The following is a 21687-nucleotide window of genomic DNA, read 5'->3' as shown; positions in this document are numbered from 1 at the left end:
GGAATCTCATTTTCTTCGATGTGTACTACGTTCCAGGGATGGAACTAAATCTACTCTCAGTTAGTCAGTTGTTGTGAGGCTCTCCATAGTTGGATGTCACCTTCACTTTACATCAGTATACCATCACTAATAGGGTAACTCAGTCTATTGTTATAGTGGGTCTTGAGGATCATGATTTTTTTGACTTACTGATTTTGGTAATTCTTGGGACTTAGCTATGGCTACTTAGTGGTCTTCTGTCAGCACACTTTGACATTGGTGGTATGGGCACTTAAATGTGCATTATCTCTCTCAGCTTGCTCAGGAAGAGCTTGTCCTTGGTTTGCCAAAGATTCAGACTCAACAGCTTGAAGTTTGTGATGCATGCCAGGTTGGGAAGCAACATCGCACACCTTTCACCAGTGGCGATTCATGGCGAGCTTCTCAGGTACTTCAGCTTGTTTATGTTGATATTTGCGGCCCTTTGGCCACTCCTGTAACATGTATTTTATGTTGTTTGTTGATGATTTCGGTAGGAAAATGTGGGTATATTTTCTTAAAAAGAAATCATATGCATTTACTATATTTTAGAAGTTTAAACATTTAGTTGAAAAAGAGTTTGGGAAATTTATTATTACGCTTAGATCAGACAATGTGGGGGGGGATTTGTTCTAATGAATTCTCTAGCTTCTTGGATACTAATGACATCAAATGCTAGTTAACCACACTCTATACACCACAAAAAAATAGTCTAGTTGAATGTCAGAACAAAACAATCATCGAGATTCCTCGATCCATGCTTGAAAGCAGGCATGTTCCGAAGAAGTTTTGGGTGGAAGCAGTTAACATTGTAATTTATCTTTTGAAATAGTCACTCACATTGGCAGTCAAAGGTAAGACTCTGGAAGAGGCCTGGTCAGGTCGCAAGACCAGAATCAGTCCCCTGGAGGTTTTTGGCTCTTGCTTTTGTTTGGATCCCTGATGCGCAACGCACCAAGTTTTGGATGCCAAGAGTCAGAAACTCATGCTTGCTAGATAGAATAGTCTTCACACTAAGACAGCTTGTCTCCTGTACAGTTGTGATGTAGTCTTTGATGAGCAACGAGGACCATTCATGCTTGTTCTTCCTGTTCGTGATCCAACAGACCAACCTACGAAGGCCCATGATTAGGGAGTTAGGCTTCCATTAGGTCCACTTGATGGAAAGCTCCAGTAGCTCCTGAAGCTCCAGTTATACCAGTGATCCCTGTACAGATACCTCTAGCTTCTTCTGTAGGATCACCTAGATTTGTAGATACTTCACCTGAGTTTGATCTAGATTCTTTTGATGAGGAACTTGATCATTGAGCATCTCGTGATACTAATGTTGGTCATTCTCCTCTCCGGCGTATAAGTGGTGGGCTAAACACTTGCTGATCTTCGAGATGATGAGCTAATTGATAGGAGAACTGCTCGGAAAAAGAGCAAACTTACAGAGTCAGTTAATTTTGCTCTTGTGACCAACATTCATAGTTTGTTTGAACCTCAAACATATTTCGAGTCTAAAGGAATTCCAAAGTGGGAACATGCCATGACATTTGAACACTAGAGCTTGTTGAAGAATAACACTTGGGTATTTTCTGATTTTCCATCAGGGAAGAAACCCATTGGCTACAAATGGGTTTACAAAATCAAATACAAATTAGATGGTACTTTTGATAAGTGCAAAACTTGTTTAGTTTCAAAGGGCTTTTCTTAGCGTCAGGTCATTTATTATGAGGAGACCTTTGGTCTTGCTGCAAAGATGAGCACAATCAGATTAGTCCTAGCCATAACAATACAGTTTGGTTGGAAGGTCCATCAGATGGATGCCAAGAGTGTTTTCTTGAATGGTGACCTACAAGAAGAGGTCTACATGGTGCAACCTCTTGGTTTCAAGGTTGCTGGTAAAGAACATTTGGTTCTTAGATTAGTGAAAGCTCTCTATGGCTTAAAGTAGGCCCTTAGGACATGGTACATGAAAATTGATAAGTGCCTCAATGATCAAGGCTTTTAGAGGAGTTCGTCATACTCAAATTTGTAGATCAAGAGTACATATAGTGACATCATCCTTTTGGTTATTTATGTGGATGATTTGATCATCACTGGCAATTCGACATCTTTGATTTAGGAAATCAAATGTAATTTATGCCAGTCTTTTGATATGATTGACCTTGGGCTCATGCATTATTGTCTAGGTGTTGAGGTTTGTCAACAGTCTTTTGGTATATTAATCTTTTAGTCCAAATATGCTAGGGCTCTGTTAGAAAAATTCTGTATGCAAGATTGCAAGCCTGCATCTACACCCATGGAGAAAGGTCTCAAGTTATCAGTCAAGTCTGATTCTCTTCCTGTTGATGATATTACATACATGGAACTAGTAGGCAACCTCATCTAGCTCTCTGCTACTAGGCCTGATATCAACTTCGTAGTCAACTACATCTCACGCTTTATGACAGCTCCCAAGGCTGATCATTCGATGACAACAAAGCGTGTGCTTGGTTATGTGAAGGGCACTACTGATTATTGACTTTGTTGTGAGGTTTTCACACATCGCCCCAAAATCTTGGGGACCCCCTTTTTAATCGCCTTTAGGGCCAGTGGAGAAGGTTAGATGTATTTTTCACCCGGTTTCAACTTGATTTTCCAGAGCTATCAGTTCTATCCTTAGGCCGAATAAGTTCAAAATTGATTTCAACTTGGTAGGATAAGATTGTGAATTTTGTACTTAGACGATTTCTTTTGAAAATTTGGATTTAATTGTAAATTTGAATGATTTTCAAATAAGGAAATTTTTCGTTAGACTTAGGTTCTTGGAAAATCTTATTTTTTTTTGGTGAAATAGAATTTAATTTTGTAAGATGAAGTTAAATTGCAAAATCGATTTTTACTCTAGAGGCAATTTTATTTTTTGTCATAAAATTTTAATTATTTAGCAAAATCGATTTAGAGGAAAATTGCAAAAATTGGCTTTAATAGATTAAATTTGCCTTGAAAGCTTTTGGTATTTAATGAAATTGGTAAATTAATATTAAGAAATGGCTTTTGGTTAGCCAAAATTCAACTTCAAGGATGTATTAATTAGCAAACCCTCATTAAATAGAAATTTTTAGCATCCCCAAGGCACCATTCAATTTCGTTTTGTAATTTGTGGTTAATTAGTAAATTAAAAGTGCAGTTTTCATTTTAGAAAATTAAAATTTTGGCAAAGTATTTAAAGTGGGCCACTAACTTAGCTTTAATTTTGGTTTTTTTTCCTCTATAGGACCAAGTCGGCCAGCCTGGGAGGAAGGTGAAAGCTGCTATAAAGGGAGTCCCCTCCCATTTCATTTTCATCAATTCATTTGCTCCTCATGCTTGGGCGAATTTGAAGCAAAGGCAGATTTCCAGACTTGGGCGAAATTGGTGGAAGGCAGTTTTTTGGCGATTTTTGGGCAATTTCTCCATTGCCATTGTTGGGCGATTTGTCTAAGGGCCAGATTTTCTGCGTTTTTGGGGATTTTTGCTCCACTTTGTGGGCTGCGATTTGTGCCCTAGGTGGCAGATTTTACAGATTTTGCTCCTTTGCTTGGGCGAATTTTGTGGAAGGGCAGATTTTTTTTTTCATGCTTAGCCGAATTTTGTGGGAGCCGAATTTTGTGAGGGCCGAAATTTGTGGAAGACAAAATTCTGATTTTCTAGAGGGGCTGCAATTTTTATATCAGATTTGGGCAATTTTGTTGGGAGAAGAGATACATATGAAAGTTTGATTTTTGCATAGAAGGCAAGTGTTGGATAAGCTTAGAGGCTTTGTTTTCTAATTTGCAAAGGGGATTTGTAATTCTTTGATGTCATATCCCGGGTTCCGAAAAGTTGCTGTAAGATTATTAGTTAAGGTGAAAGTCATCATCTAGAGTTGCAAGGAGTGCTTAAGCTGACATCCATTCTTTTGCTCTTTTCTAAGAATTGCACTACTTGGTTCTTCTTGCCTTTTGGTCCACCACTCTACCATCCCGTGATAGGGCGACGAGCATGGAGGATGATAGTGCAAGTAAGAATCCCAAGCGGGCAAACGCTAAGAAAGACAAAGAGGATATGATGCCCAAAACTTCCTTCTTCTCGAAAATGAAGAAAATAACCGATACTAATATCGCTACAGTGGACATGATACGGATGAGGGACAGACTAAAGGAAGGACAATCCCCCTTGGCAAAGAGGATATACAAGAGCGGAATTGTACATGCAGCAGCTTTTCCTCCTACTTTGCCTTGTCCGGAATTGATTATGGAGTATGCATCCAGATTTGATCTAGACAGTAAATCCATCATTTTTGGCAAAGGGAAGAGAGTGTTGGCCAACATTGGCGAACAAGCAATTGAAGAGACATTTAATATTCCCCAGAGCAAGGGCATGACAGTTGTAATGGTGGATCAGGCGGCCAAATCATTTCAAGGTAACCAAGAGGCCTACTTCTCACATCTAAAGCGGAATTGGATACACGAAGGAAGGAAACGAGTTAACAAATCAACAAGGCTTACAGTGGCAGATTTCAAGCCGGAATATGGCGATCTCATTGTTCTTCTCAGCCGGATCATGGGCCTAGCTCAAGCTATGCAATCCGAAAACTGGATGTACTTCTTCATTGATGAAATTGAAAAGGGAAAAGGAAAATTTGATTGGGCTAGGATAATAAGTGAAAATTTAGAGTTGCAACTTAGAACAGTTCAAAACCAAAGGCAATTCTACATGGGATCCTATCTGTTTTACTTAATTGCTAGATTGTATGAGAGTCCGGGACTTAGGGCCTTAGGAGAGATTGGTAATGGGCCGGGGCAATATTTGGTGCATGAATGCTATCCGCAGCTTCATTTGCACAATAACAAGGATTACAAGATGTTTTGCGATGCATTCGCCATGAAGACAGTAAGGGTATTACAAGGGGCGCCTGCTAAGAGACTTTCATCAGAAGCAGAAGCAAGGATTAAGAAGTTTGGGAGTTGGTTCATCCAATTCCCGCAATTCACATACATTAGAGTGGCAGGAAGTACAGTTTGTCCCAAGAGGCTTCCAAGATACCCGCCCGACAAGGTAGTTTTGATGGAATTGGCTAGGCAGCTTGAGCACTATGATAGAGTAATGAGGAATGAGGGGAAAACAGGCGTTTCCTTCTCAATTATAATTGGCAATGATAGTTGCCCAAATCGGGCCACCTTTGAGGCTGCGGAAAAGGAATTGGAGTGGTATCATCTAGGATGGTACAGAGCAAGGCAAGGATTTGACCCTGTTGGTCTTATCAAGGCATCTCATGGAAGCGAATTTAAGCATGTTCCCACTATAGAGGACTTTTGGGCCAATGCAAAGGATGATTTTCACGTGAGAAAGCTAGCTTTCTCGAGATTGTCGGTGAACATGATGAGAGATATCAGATGGAGAGGCCTTGATATTCCCGATCAATTGGAGGATGATCGTAGTGTGTTGAGAGAAGACTATGAGACAGTAGTTGGAACAGAGTTGAATCCAGTGGATTGGGACAATCATCAGGATCCTTCCTTGGAGGCAGTCACAAGGATAGTAGATTTGCATACCGAGTCGTGGTATAATGCCAAGTTGAGAAAGCTACAAAGACAAAAGGTTCTCCTTACTTATGAGATGATGAAACCGAAGGAAGGTCTAGTAGAATCAATCGGACAGAAGGGTGAAGGAAGTGGTCGGCAATCGGAGACAGTTAGAAATAGCAAGAAGAGGGCTTTGGAGGTAGAGAAAAGCCAAGAACGTTCGGAACCTCCAGCCAAGAGACAGCGGGCAGCGCCGTCAAGGGAGAGTATAACTAAGGCTAGAAGCCAAGAGGTCAATTCGAGTGAAAAAGGGGCCGCAGTGGAGGTGAGCTCTGATTCGGAATCAAGTGGCTACAGTGAAAGTACGGAGTACTCCCCTCTCTCGGAGAACCAGCAAGGAAATATGGCAGAAACTAGTAGAGAAGAAGATGGGCCGATTGATATTGAAGAGATAAGTCAGGCGTCTAAGGCCGTTGGTGATGCTTTGTTGGTCGAACCGAATCCGGATTTGGGGAAATGCACTGCACCACTATGGTTAAGGCAAATGCTTATGCCGAGAGGCGAGGTGGTAATGGCTCACGCAGTTGATGATATCCAAGGACTAATAGAAAAGGATGATAGCGAGAACCAAAAACAGATGGCAAATACGGTGGCAAGGGTAATCAAAAGCGACAGTGATGGTCACCGAAGGGTTCAGATTGCTATACCAACAGTCAATAAGGCAGCGGATGAGATCGCAGCCCGGGAGTACGAAATAGTAGAACATAATTTTGGAAGAAATACAGATGATATGGAATGTGAGGAGGTTCAGGAAGGCATAGCATCAATCAGAGAAAGATTGAGGAAGGCAAACGAAAGGATAGTAAAGTTGGAGGCCGAAAACAAATATTGGAGAGATTGCCAGCCAATCCAACAGCTGCATCAGGCAGCCCTTCCTCAAGACAGCGGGAGCAATTCAAAAGAGGTATCAGCTCAGTTATATGAAGTAAGGGGTTGGATCTATGATACAATCCAAGATGGGCGAGATTTCTCGCCCTCCTTCATCTCAACATTCCAGTCATTGGTGACTGTTAGAAACAAATTCAGATTATTTGAAGAGGAATGGAAGAATTTTCTTCCCATCAAGGATTTGGTTATTCCTAGGCTGCAGGCGTTCATGAGGCTACCGGAGGCATATTTGGAAAGAGCCCGGTTGGTTGATGAGAGAGGATTGAGCATAGTTGAATCTTGGTATGTCGCATTGACTACCAGATTCAGAACACTTGAAGAAATTCATGATGAGATTGCACAACACGGCCCAAGCGTCGACACTTCCATTTCGACCATGATGAGCGACGTTGGGGTGGCGCTTGATTTTGAGGGTATTAGAGAGGAGGATGTCAGTGAGACAGGATTTGGATCGAGATTGGATGAGTTAGGAAAGGCTGCCGTCAAAAGGAAACATTTGAACACCCTTTCCTCACTCAATGCTTTTATTGGGTTTGCAAAGGAATATGAGAAGGATCACGAAAGGATACTACAAGCAGCAAACAGCGTGGCAAAGTCAGCAGAACTCCGAGCGAAGCACACACCTTGTCCTCCTATGAAAGAAGTTAACGAAAGGCTAGCTAAGTTCGTTGCCTTAGCTAAAAGAACAAAAGAAAAAGGAAGAATTATATTAGAAGATCATCTTATGTAAGCCCAAGTGGCAACTTTCTCTTTCTTCTAGAATAGGACAAGTGTTTGTTTCTGATTGGCCACCATTTTGGTGCCTTCTTATTGGTTGCCACTTTTGCACTTTTTTCATTGGTCCATTGATGAGGTGGCATCTTCTCATTGGCCGATGGGGTGGCAACCCTAATTAGGGTTTTGGATCCAATCTGGATCGTCGATCTTGTTTTGATCTCTACCGTCCATTGTATTTTGGACCTCTATATAAGGCCATTGGCTCTCATTTGTAAAGAGGAGGGGTTGGAGAAATTGTTGCGAAAATAATACCAAAGTGCTCTCTTTTTCATTGCATGTTGACTAAGAACATTGGGTGTTATTGCATGCTTTATACTTCCACATAGTTAAATTTTCTTTTCAAGTTGAAGCAATTTCATTTCAAGTTGTTAGAGTAAGAGTAAAATAAAATGGATAGTTGCATGGTAGCTTTGGTAGATGTTTGATAGGGGTCAACACTAGGCCACTAGCATCCTAGCGGCTGGTTGGGAGGCTTTGTGTGGTGATCTAGTTTACTTTCCTTTGAAGCGTTGCATCTATGGAGGTAGGGCCGCTGGTTAGCCTTCATTAGATTCGATCCCCGTCCATCTGCTAACCTTCCATTCTTAGGAGTAGGAGTAGTTGAGCAACCAAATTTCATGCTTAGAAGAGGTTAGTTAGAGAAGTAAACCAAAACATCGGCATTCTCACCTTCCATCGCCATTCACCCTACATTGCCATCATCACGCCATCAACATCATCTAGCATTCACACCGAACCACCATCTCCATTTTCTCACCAAGATCCAAATTTTTCTCAAACAAGAAAACGTAAGGCCGCCTACGTGATTACCAGCAAATCACATTGATAAAACTGAGCGAGTATCCAACGGTGTAAGGAACATTGGAGTTATACTCATGTCCCATGAGAGATAACTTTTCAAGAGAGGAATTGTGTATTTGATATTCTGTATCAAGCATCCAATTACTAATATGTTATGTAGTGACACAAAACTCGCATCAACAGACTTCTTTACTGTCGAAGTTCTAATCCTAGACTCAATGGGTTCACAAATTCATATTAGGCAGGCTCTGTTAATGATAAAAAGTCAACTTCTAGATGTGTTCAGTTTGGGATCCTGTGATGTCACATGGACCAGTATGAAGCAACAAACAATTTCTCTCTCCTCAACAGAGGTTGAATACAGAGGGATTGTTAAGGTAACTTGTAAAGCTATTTGGCTTCATCGGATGCATGGGGATCTGCAGATGTCACCAGTAGGACTGACCACTTTGAATGTTGATAACAAAGGCATTATCAAATTAACACAGAATCCAGTCTTCAATGAACAAGCCAAGCATGTGGATGTTCAGTTTCACTACATCCGACAACTGATTGAAGACAAGACAATAGACTTGCAGTATGTTCCTACAATGGATCAGATAGCAGACATTCTCACCAAGCCTCTTGATCCTAATAAGTTTGTCAAATTCAGAGAACAGCTTGGTGTTGTGGATAGATTAACCATTAAGGAAGGGTATTCCGATAATAGATAGCTTCTATTATTATCTATTATTATTTAATGGCTATCTATTTGTAGTCTATTGTAAATATAAGAATGTTTCTAATATTTAGTTCGCTTGTAGTTTATTTGTTAGTTTTCTATTAGCTAGAATAGAATGCTTTATTCCTTACAATTGTTTCCTAAGGAAATATTGTTTATTCTTTGTATATGTTGACCCCTCGATCTTTGTTAATATTAAGTATTTTACCAATTACTTCGTAATAATAATAGTGATGCCAATGATGTCCTCTTCCATCTGAGAGAGTGTGCATATAGTCTCCGACGGAGTGCGATGTGAACCAATGCAACCACAATTACCCACCCCTTGGCTACACTAACTACCAATGACATGATTAACATGAACAACAATTAGACAATACAAATGATTTTTCCAACAACAAGAAATATTTCCTATAGGTGCATATAATAAACTGAAAATGAAGAAAATACGTTCTTGTAAGATTCTTCGAAAGACTTTAGTGGATGTTTACAAGATTGACCTTCCTCTAGTGATTGGTCATTTCCCCTATCTTCAGTGTAGCTGATGTATATCCATAGAAAGGTGCTGTAGATGAAGAAATATAAGCATTCGAGTTGAAAATGGATTAGGACCATCAAGTGACCAAATCAGCTCTGTTGGAAATTGAATGCATTCTAGCTAAACAACTGTTGAAGAATACTCGTGGTAAAGGGTTTTATGAGCATTTGATGAAATTGAAGAATCATCCTTTGGAGGACGACTGTTGGTTGTCAGCACGCGAGATATCCAACTATGATCATTCCATTGATGAACTTGAGAGTCACAACTCATGATTCATTTTTTTTGAATGGGAGCCTAATGTAGGGGCATTGACCTTATTTCATCTCATTGTTGGTTTCCGTTTGTAGTTTTGTTTTCCCATCTTGCAAAATACATCTTTAAATCCTTGTTGGCAGCACTTGGCAGTTAAGGATATTAGAAATAAAAGTAGTGAGAGAACATGGGTAGATGAGTTTCTCTGGGAAACGAAGGTTTTTGGCATCATTTGGAAGGGAATTAGACATCAACGAATGGGACATAGAAGGAAGTTTAGAGAAGAGAGACATCAGAACATAGGAGATGTCTTTCTTTTTTCAAGTTTTTTTTTGTTATGGAATGCCTCAACAAAACTTGCATTGTTTACTTGTATTTGTTTTGTCACACAATGCAGAATTAAAAATGTTCTTTGTGGGTCTTCTGTTTCTAAATTTGTTTTGGTTAGCTTAAATAACCAATAGGCTGCATTTCTCTATTAGAATTTAATGTTCCTACAGCAGTTGGAAACTAATGTTTGTTGTCAGTAAACTCTATATTGTAGCCGACGAGTAGAATTGTATTCGAAAGGGCACGTGACGGTTGAGTCACCCCTTCGGGAAAGTATATGTACATCGTCCGTAGGAACTATTGAGACATCATCATAATCATATTGTATGCATTGGAGTGCATATTGTGTATATGAATAACATATCTGTTCTATGTTATATCTTACATGTGATAAGTATCTTTTTACCTTGTATGGTAAACATTTGGCGTCGTTGCCAAGGATTTTTGAGTGGGTTTGAGGGTGCTAATTTGGTCTTGGTGGCGGGGGCGTTGCCCCTCGACCCTGCCCTGTACCGTGACAGGGAACGCATTTGGGGCTGTGCCCCAGGACCCCGTCGGCCCCTTGATCCCGCTGGAGGCGTTGCCCCCTAGACCCCTGGTCAGTTTAGTTAACAGTCTTGGGAAGTGTGACCAGGGATGAGACTTGGAGCTACTGCAGGCATGGAGTGTTTGTCTGCCAGAGGTGGAGAGAGCACTGGAGCAAGCCTTTCGAGAGGGGTGCTATGCTTTGAGGCACTCGGAGTAGGTGTTGGACATGAGGTTGTCTTGGTGGATGCACAGAGAGCTCGGGAGGAGCTGACCATCCAGTTGGAGGCAGTAGAGCGACACTTGGCTCAGCGTACCCAGGAGTTGGAAGCAGAAAACACGACACAGATGGCTATCAAGGTCAGATTGGCTAAGGAGATAGTATTGTGTTAGCAGAGGCTACATATGCAACATGTTTTGGAGACCAGTTTGGCGTAGGCACGGGAGGAATGTGAATGTGATGTGAAGGAAAAAGAACTATCCAGCTATAGTTAGTCACAGTTAATGTATTCCATTTTGTTAATTTGTCTCGGTAATTTTGTAATTGTCGTCCATAGACTACTTTATTTTTGGGGGGATGTGTTGTCAGTAAATTCTATATTGTAGCCGACGGGTAGAATTGTATCTGAAAGGGCGCATGACGGTTGAGTCACCCTTTCGCATAAAGTATATGTACATCTTCCCTAGGGACTATTGAGACATCATCATAATCATATTGTAAACATTGGAGTGCATATTGCGTATATGAATAAAGTATCTGTTCAATGTTATATCTTACTATACTACATGCGATAAGTATCCTTTTATGCTGTATGGTAAACAATGTTTTCTCTGTAAGTTCCTGGACCCATTACAGGCAAAGATAATTTGCTATTGCTTTAGAAATAGGTTTTCATCAAAATGTTAGAGGAAAATGCGAAATCTATTAAATTTGTTTAAAGAAAATAAAAAATGCACAATAACATTAGTGTTGCTAACATCACTTGTGGGCTGTTGGCAATTGTACAAAAATGTTCTCAATAGAAAATAGTTTCTTTAATCATATTTCTAATAAGCCATGTGGAAAAGGATTCATTATTGCTATCAAAGAAAGATGTCGAAAAAAAACTCATGTTCTGTATAAGTGACATTGGATGGTTTTGTATCCCCGACTAGCTACAAGTTAGGCGAGTCATCTAGGTCACCAAGCTAAGCAATTCTCGATAGGTAAGGATGACCCTAATTTGTGAGTCATCGAGTCAAAACCTCTGACTTGCATGACTTGTCGAGTCAAACCCGTTGGCTTGTGGGACACGCCAAGTCATACCCTATGACTCATGTGACTTGTTGAGTTAGCGAGTTGGGCTGGCTCCCTGAGTCGAAGCCTCCTGTCTCGATTGACATTGTTTTTAACTATTTTTAGAACTTATTTCCCCTTAAACCATTCAACTTGAGATGCAAAAGTCTTGCCTAGATATTGCTTTTTTGGCCTTTATCGTTATTGTTTCTGGCATCTTAAAAATTCAAGAAAATGATGCACGTCATGGAGTTTTATGTGGTTCTCATGGTGCCAATTTGGTGTTGGCAGTCTCGTTGAGTCATACCTACGACTCATGTGACTCGTTGAGTCAGTGAGTTTGGCTGGCTCCTTGAGTTGAAGCCTCCTGTCTCGACTGACATTGTTTTTAACTGTTTTTAGAACTTATTTCCCCTTAAACCGTTCAACTTGAGATGCAAAAGTCCTGCCTAGAAATTCCATTGTTGGGCTATATCATTATTGTTTTTGGCATCTTAAAAATTTAAGAAAATGATGCACGTCATGGAGTTTTATGTGGTTCTCATGGTGCTAATTTAGTGTTGGCAATGGGAGCATTGCCGCTTAAGCCTATAGGGGGGGCCGTCCTTGACTCCCCCTGCAAAGGGTGCTGCTCATTGACTTCAGTGGGAGAGTTGCCCTCAAACTCCCATTTTATATTTGAAGTACACTACAACTTTGAGATTTTGCAGTACGAGTCATTATCTATACTCTTGTCATTAGTCTTCCTGGATATTACTTGATGTACATACACTTGTCATTTGGAAGACGATTTTTCCTTTTGGGGGGATGATGTAGTAAGCATAAAATGTCTATGTTATGTTTGATAATATTGGTTATGTGTCAGCGTATTAAGTGTTATCAATGTATATTTATATATTTGATCAAATTAGCTTTCAATTTGATGATGCTATATGGTGTCTTTAAGCTTTATTCAATAAGGATGCATAAAACCAGTTTTAAATCCATAAAAATCTCTAATCTTCAAGGGTTTTTTTTCATTTTGCTTAATACTTGCTGATGTTTTAAACCAAGTTCCTAATAACCTTGATTATTTATCTTGGCCAGAAATGAACTTTATAGCTTAGAAATTGTTTTTTTTTTTGTTTCATAATTTGCAAACTGCATTTTTTATATTCTTAGCATTAGGAGTAAGGTTAAATACCTTTCCTAACAAGTCCTAGATATTTGTGTCACCTTTCTGCATGAAAATTGCCTTCCTCCTCAAAACTCACTCTATTGATGAGTATTATGTATTTGCAAAATATGTCAGAAGTTAAGAGAGAAAATGCATAGATTTGCCTTCAAAGCCCACAAAAATGCCTTGAAAGTTTGTTTTTTCCTGTACAAGTATTCTAGGTTTGTGATATTGCTGCAGGTCTGCTTCTTGAGAATTTGACTGTACAGTTGCTCTCCAACTCCTCTCGTTGTACTCCTTTGATACCATAAAAGAATATGTATATATATATGTATATATATATATATGTATGTATGTATGTATGTATGTATATGGCAGAAGACATTAAAACTTAGAAAGTGGAGAGAGGAAAGATTTCTATACTTGGACCAATTTTATTGAATAACGCAAGTCTAGATTCCATTGACATGAGAAGTTCCATGGCGATTCTCATTGCTAATGAGAATCACCATGGAATCGCTTGAATCACTAGTTTGGCGATTCGATTCATGGTACCTGATTTTTTTTGAGCCGGTGAACCAGATCAGCGATTTCATTGCATGAATCGCCAATTCATGCGATTCATGCAAAAAAATTGCCAAAATCACCTTTTTGAATCGCGAAAAATCGGAAAAGTGAGAGGATGATGATGAGGCTTGAGCTAGAGCCTTGTTTTTTCATCTTAAATACATTTATCATTTGATGTCTTATGGATCTTCATCTTACATACATTCTATGATTTGACTCATTATGATCCTATGATTTCTATTTACTTCAGCGACAGTTTACATTTTATGTGTTAACGTAGTTACATATGTGATGGATTTATCATTTATGTTCCATGTTTATATATATTAGCTTCTATTTGATGATTTCATAGTGTGTTTAAGTTATATTCAATAAAGGGTGCATAAATTAAGTTTTAAATTGTTAAAATCTCTAAATTTCAAGGGTTTTTTAAATTTGCCGATTTGTGGTTGATTCGATTCCGATTCATGGCCGATTTGCTATTCAATTTGGCCTTGCCGATTCCGATTCTCTAATTAATTCTCTACTACTCATTAATCAGAAAACTAATGAATAGGTCATCCTTGATTGCTATTTATTAACGAATAATCTGCTTTAGTCACTATTCAGTTGAATTCTACTTGAAAGGGAAAAAAGAAGCTCAATCCAATGAAAAACTAGTTTTATACTTCTTCTGGACAAGTCTGTTCAAAAGCACCAAATGATAATCTAAGTTTGATCTGAGTTCGCTGGATCTGAGCTCAAAGCTTTATGATCATCCTGGACAAGTTTGCTGTTAGGTGATCCATCCTGCTATTTTCTTCCCGAAAATACATGCCAGATGTAATGCCTCCTTCAAGATTTGAGCCAACTTTAAACTTTTTTTTGTGGAATTTCGTCAAACAGTCAGTTTGTATTCAAGAATTGTAATTTTTACTATAGTTTCCAATTTTACTATCCAATTTGATTAAAGTTTAAATGACAACAGACATATAGAATTTAGAACAAGAATGTCACTTAAGAAATATTGTGATGAAGTGTTCAGTCTGGTTTTTATCTTCACAGTGACCCCAATTGCTCCACCGCAATGCAATGATTATCACCCAACCTGGGGTCTGTATAATTACTGAGAATGCTTAGTCATTGATGTTCTCTGGCTTGAGTACCGGCCAGTGACCTCATTGCTCCACCACAATGCAACGATTATCACCCAACCTAGGGACTGTACAATTACCGAGAATGCTTAGTCATTTATGTTCTCTGGCTTAACTATTGGCCTTTAAAAGAAGGCATCCACATATAAACCTTATTCAGCAAATTAGAAGTCATCCTCCAGGCGATTAATAATTACTCCTACAGCCAATCATGCTAAAGCCTGATTCTGACAACCAAGGATCAATACTAATGGCAAAATGTCATCTCTCGTTGCAATTTCCAGCAAATAATCTCAGGTAAGGTCCCTTCCGGCTATCTTAAGACTGCTCAACAAAATGAAACCTAAAGAAATTTCCATACTTGGCCTCACAGATATGGGTATCCTTGTATTCTCAGAATTTCCACGCAACAGTAGCAATATAGTTCTGCACGATTAACAATGTTTAATTCTTCCTTGCTGTGGAAATAGAATACAGGTATCCCTATAATACACACCAATTTTCTTATTTTAATCCTTTATTTTTATGCCATTTCTCATGCCCAATGATTTCATCTTGCTTTGACTTAACAAGCATCAAACCAGATTAACATGTTGTAAATTACCTTCACAAGCTATCGCAATATGAATTCCTTGTTCGATAGCATAAAATGATTTACCCACCAAAACAGACTGAAATGCAACAGGTAATGAAGGTTTCAGCAAAACACTCAAGGTTAGGAGACTCATGCCAAAGCTGGAGAAGTCAATTATGGGAAACTTGCTCCACATGAATGACCTATGGTTTTGATACTATGATCTAGGACCAAAATAAACTCTATTATAATGTCCTCTTATATTATCTTTTATTCAATGACTTTCTTGTCTCCATCTGATAATCTGTAAAGGCTGAATATACAAAAGAAATAATCTTCTATGCCCTGTTGAAGTGTGACTAATGGCGTTGTTACAGCTTGCAAATGGATTGCACCTCTTCATCTTTCAATAGATACATCTCTTCTAAATTATTCCTCTTCATGATACTTATCGCACCTTTTAGTTTATCAGTTGACTTGTTGCATCTTCACATAGGATAACCATGTACCTTTCTGATATTGGTTAATAACATTTCTGACCATAACATTGGCTGTTAATTGTTCTGTCTGATCTTCGATTGATTAAACATGTGATTAATATCTTATCCCTAGGATAATCTGTACATCTACCACCCCTGGTTGATGCATAATTTCCAAAGTCGATCTCGGGTATGGAATGGGATATATGTGGCTGACAAGTCTTAACTATAATTCCTGATAAGTTTAGGTGCTTATTTATTATCGTTTCATTCATGTCTCAATGATCAAATGGATTGACTACGTACACAGATTTGCCTGGAAGAGTTCAACCTTGGATATGATTTGGACCATGATATGCAGTTGGTCAATGGCAGCATGGCAGTGTTATGTTTTGCCATTTCCCCATTCATAGATTGTTTTGTACTATTGTTCCCCTTTCATGTGTTCGACTATAGTGGTTGTCAACACTTAGCATTAATCTATTTGGAATCACTGTTCCTTCATGTATCGATGACCTTGCTGCAGTTGAAGACTTCATTGTTGCCATCTTTTATAATTGATGTTTTCCCTTGATACTATTATAAACCCATTATCATAGTTGCTACATTTATATTTGAGGGTGGTTGTTTCTTAGTCATTATTGGCATTGATATTATTACTTGACTAAGACGCCCTTAAGCATTCCTTATTATCAGATTCCATAATCAGTATTTTAATTGATTGTTACTTTTAATCATCGTGCATGTTTGATCTTTTCATATCAAGAACAAATTGCTGTAGATTAATTCTTTTTCAATTTACTATATGTTGCCTATTTATTGGTCTTTGTGTACTTTTGTCATCATGTTTTGGAGATATTGATAAGGGGTCATCTTCTTAAGAGTTGCTATAATTAGAATATTGTAATGTTTCTTTAATGGTTATCTTAATCTTTAGTTTATTAGGTAGTTTCTATTGTCGTCTAGTACACGATTGTTTCTTTTAGAAACATCACATTTGTAAATACACAGAGCTTTCATCTCCTTTGTTAATACAACATCGATTTACTGTTAACATGGTACCAGAGCGGGTCTATGGAATTTCATAAAGTTTGGTGAGTTTTTTAAAGAATGATTCAAGCCTCTTCTAATTTGGAATTTTTTTTCAAGAAATTTGATTTTTGATTTTTGAAGATAAAAATTGTTGGAGGTATTGTAAGAAATCGAAGATGTTTGCTTAAAATCACAAGCCTAGTCGAGGGTTTTGATTGGCAATTTCTTGGTTAGAGCTAAAGTCTTTGATTTTCGAAGGTTGCATGTACTTGCATGTTTGTTGCACGTGCTTTTTGTGGGTTAAATGTTGCTTGCGTATGTTGCTTACCACGTGAAGTCTTGCGTCTTGCGTTTTGCCACATGAAGGATTCTCTAATGGATTTTCATAATGTTTTCACTTAAAGAAATTTTGATGGGCTTTCATAATTTCTTCCCTTAAAAAAATTGTGTTAGGTTTTCATAATTTTTTCCCTTAATAAAAAATTCTAATGTATTTTCATAATATTTTCCCTTTTTTTTTTGATTATGTAATTCCCAAAGTTGCATGGGATTCTTGTATCGGTTTTTATCATTCTTTCCAGAAAAAAAGAAGCAATGATTTGTGATCTTGGGTTTGGCGATATTTCCCCCAAAAATGGTGACTTTTTGTGGTCTATTCTGAGGCGTCATGCTCTTTTGCAAAAAATTGAAAGGTTGCCGATTTTTCCTCAAAATTGTGGCAATTGCTTTCGGTATGTCTCTGGCTACAAGGAGGGAAAAGTTTGTTATTCAACATCAGATTGGATGTTTTGTGATGATTTCTAGTTAGAAGTTTTATAGATTCTAGGAGGGTTAATGGTGGACTCATCGCAGTGGCGGACTCTTGTCTCTTGTTGCAGAGCATTCTGAAGAAGGGGACAGCCTTCCCTATTTTGTCTGGATGGATTTTGGCTACCCTTGCTCATTGACATTTTGAAGACCCGGGGAGGGTCTCAACAGCATCAAAATGTTCTGAAGAATTTATGACCACTAGACATGTACAGTCTTCTGCAGGGTAGTTAGACAATGACCATTAAGGGAGGGTATTAGTATATTGTAATGTTTCTTTAATGGTCATCTTAGTTAGTCTTTAGTTTAGGAGGTAGTTCCTATTTTCATCTTTAGTTCACTATTGTTTCATTGTCAACATCGTCTTTGTAAATCTAGATAAGGAGCTTTCATCTCCTTTGTTTAATACAACATCGATTTACCATAACAGCTATTTTTCTATTTTTATTATTTTTGGTTGCTGCCAGAATATTTACATGCTTTCTCATGTATTGCTTGATTCTCATGATATGCTCTTTTTGAATCACTGTTTATTATTGGCTTAAGTTTACTGTAATTTTCTTGTAATATCTGCCTTCATCTATTAGCTTTGACTTCAATGTCCTCAAGGCTCATTGTTATGAATTGACCTCCTTTAATTCTTTAGGTTGTATAGTGATACTAGGCTTTCAGGTAGATTGATGCTGACAAACTCTTGATATTTTGCAATTTTGTTCATTTAGAGACTTCACAAAATTGAAGGAAATATTAGTGGTGCAATACCAGATTTGGGGATATTACATCAGAGAATTGTTATTATTTAGTTTGGTGGTTGTAAATCTGTCTCACTTCATTGTTTGCTCGCTTCTGACAGTTGTAACTCCATCTTGAACATCTGCTGGTCAACCTGGTTTACTCAAATTTCTGTACCTGGAGGTGCTGGTAAAGGAACAGCATCATTCAGTTAATTACTGTCTTGTCTAGTGGATGATTGCCATATTGTGCTGATGTCTATGTCGTCTTCAGCTCTTGAGGCCTAGTTGATTGGTGTACAAATCATCATATAGACAAATGATCCAATTCACATCAAATAAGTATGTGAAGATAACTTTCATAAATCTGAACAAGATCTCACTTTTGAAGTCCTACCAGATATTGATGAGGCTATATGACACCTGTTGGGCTTAACATATTGACATTTCACCTACTTCATAATTTGGGAAATAATACACTTATAGAGTATATAAAAAGAGAAATTGGAGTTGTGGACATCATTTAATATATTAATACCACCTTTGTCACCCCAAGGATGTGACATCATGAGTTTAGTTCAGGATATTGCACTTATTGCCAATTCTATAATTGCTGTGTTGTGTTGGAGTAACTCTATTTGATAAATTGACATTGATAGATCGCGTCTTTGCTATCATCTGTATTCAATATGGCTCTGAGTATCATTACAGCCATTACAATGTTTTAATATCATACACATCAGTTTCAGGTCAGCCATTGTGTTCAGTACTGTAACATGGAATTACTGATGAACAGGAAAAATATTGGCCAAACTGCTGCTTATCCAAAGCTTAAACAAGTGTGAACTGCTGCAAAATATGAATATGAAGTGTTAATGGAGGGAGCAAGTTACAGGAAAAAATGTCCTTAAATATACCTCTTTGCCTTTTTTTGAGGGCAAAGCAACTGTTTTGGAAGGTAACTTGAAGCATTGTCAGAATGCAACAACAAAGGGTTGAATACAGGAGACAAATAACAGCATCCATCTCAAATTACCTTCAAGCTGCCACAATACTTCAATTTTCCATCGGCATATCAAGAGCTCAAATACCCTTAAACCACTGGTTTGACCTCGTGTTGACTTTTAAAAGAGAACAACCAATAAAAAACACATTAGAGCATAAGCATGAGGAATAACATATTTCAAAGACACTCCAATAAGGTCCTCATTCAGAATCATATAATGTAATTACACAAACACATTATATATGTCCAGCCTTTTAATTTTTCAAGTGACTTCATTTCACAAAATTTACAAAAGATGGTTCTCAATTTGTCTCTGCATTACAACTTTGTTAATACACAAATTTTGTTGCAATTACTCCATATTGCAATAGAACTTGCTTCCAGACTTGGTGAAATAGTAATGAATACATGCTTTAGCATATTGGCCAGTCTCAGTTGTTTACAGTTGATTGTTATTGTAAGGGTTTCACAATTATTTCAACAGTTAGGGAGTAATTTTTTGGTATAAAACTGTAGAGGAAAGCTGGAATAGGAGTGAGCCAAATGTTGGCAACCTAATGTATTGACACGTAGTTGATTAGCAAACAACAAAGAAGTTGACAGATTGTCATTTCTATATAGACACTTATGTCTTGTGATTTCAAAAAGCAATATAATCTTTTGACACTTTTCTACTGTGACAAAGTTGGCATGAAGACTTGAAAAGCATGAGTTAAAAGATGCTGAAATCATGTTATATTTTAATTTCACTCCTGCTTTTTTTGCTTGTTTGACTAATATTGAGATAACAAAAATCTGTGAAGTTTGTGCATTGTTTCTTTTGTCGAAGATGAAGCATTTACTTTTTTGTTGTACGAAAAATGCATTTTATTTGACAATGTTTTTATCTTGGGTTTGTATAACTAACTTGCAAACTGTTAATATTTGTTCAGATTTATAATCATGCTATAAGTGACAGCAGTGGGTCTTTTTATCATGGCTCTTACATTGAGGAAATTTTACATTTGGAAATTACATGTAAAGAGGTATCATGTCATCCCATGATATGCTAGTTTGTTATGGATGTATGCTAAATGCTCTCTTACGTCGGAAAATTTACTTTTCAAGTGCTCTTTATGAGGTTTTGCCTATAATATTGATTTTTTCAGCTTTTTATCTCTCTGATCACACCCTTACTGTTTTGTTTTTCTGAAGCTAAGAGATGAAAGGGAGACAATACAAACATCACTGTTAATGGAACAATTCAAGAATCGTCAAGCCCTAAAGGCAAGATCAATTCTTTTTGCCATTGAATCTTATACCAAATAGGAGTTTGACTCTAGGAAAATGGATGTATTGTGTGTTATTTTCTGACAGCTAATAGTTTTATTGCATCATGCAACATGATAATACTACTGGATATGAAACTCCTGGCTAAACTATTATTGTCGAAATACTTGCTGAGTGCTTTGAGTAGGAGAATAAGCATTGTGATTTAAACTCTTGACATGTCAAGTGCTGGATAACAGGTGAAAGGATTAAGGAAAACTGAATCTATCAGATGACTTCTGAATACCTCTAGTTTTTAATGCCTTTTGAATAGCTTAAAGGTTTGTAGTACTTAGTAAGTCAACACAGAAGCATACAAATTCTGTTTAAAACAATAATCTAATATGAGCAAGTAAAAATTAGCTTCATCTGCGAAATTAATAAATGAATACAAGGTGTAGGATTTAATGCGTGAACAATAGATTAATTCAAAGGAAGAAGGACAATGCGGTTGAGTGGGATGAGCTGAGGAGGTAAATTCAAAGCAAAAGATGAATTTTGTTGAGAATAATAATACAATAACTTTCCGGTTCAATAAATAAGCCTCTACAAAGATCTAGAATAAATACATGGGCACAGGCTTGTATTAAGGTATGGAAACTAAAATTGTCAAGGAGACGAGCTTGAGTGGTAAAACTTAGGGGATTCAATAATGAAGCCTTGGCTTGAAACACCTTGGAGATATTAAAATAATGTTGTAATATTTAGTTCATAATGGCAAATTAAGTTATAGGATAGACTTTAGGAATATTCATTTATTCTTTCAGTTAAATTCTTGTCCTCTGCTTTTCATAGTTGTTGATATGATCCTTTATAGATCTTTATAATCTCTTAATTTGAGAGATGTTTGCTCATTACTTCAATATTAGAATATCTTAGAAATCATTGTGTTTTTAATTATTTTTTGATATCAGAGCAGGGATTTGCAAACCCTTGGGATTGATAAGCGTGCCAGTTCCATGATTGTGGCAAACGAATTGCACAGATGACAGAAATTTTTATCAAAAGGTTACCGTTTGGAATTGTACAGATTTGGTTTTTGGGTGATTTTGAAATAAAAAGTGTGGGTGTTTTGGCTTGTAAAGGTTGTGTTTTCTCTCTTGAAATATCAATCTGTCTGTTTCAGGAAAAGCACCAAATTTGTAAACCTGAAAATTGTGGATATTTTAAACCTGAAAGTCACATTTTAATT

General features: G+C 37.6%; 1 protein-coding gene across 2 annotated transcripts in view; it reads left to right on the top strand.

Moving 5' to 3' along the window:
• LOC149570583 (uncharacterized) overlaps positions 1-21687 on the top strand; it is a 194387-nt gene that overhangs the window by 68228 nt on the left and 104472 nt on the right. For both annotated transcript variants that reach the window (XM_089823166.1, XM_089823165.1), the window contains exons 4-5: positions 20120-20212; positions 20382-20453. In XM_089823166.1, coding sequence (XP_089679292.1) covers positions 20120-20212; positions 20382-20453 — 165 coding nt within the window. The remainder of the gene's footprint in view (positions 1-20119; positions 20213-20381; positions 20454-21687) is intronic.

This window comes from Cupressus sempervirens, chromosome 3 (assembly GCF_028749045.1).
Source record: "Cupressus sempervirens isolate cs-2001-9-10 chromosome 3, ASM2874904v1, whole genome shotgun sequence".
NCBI classification, from domain to species: domain Eukaryota; kingdom Viridiplantae; phylum Streptophyta; class Pinopsida; order Cupressales; family Cupressaceae; genus Cupressus; species Cupressus sempervirens.
This window is presented reverse-complemented; position numbering and strand designations above follow the sequence as displayed.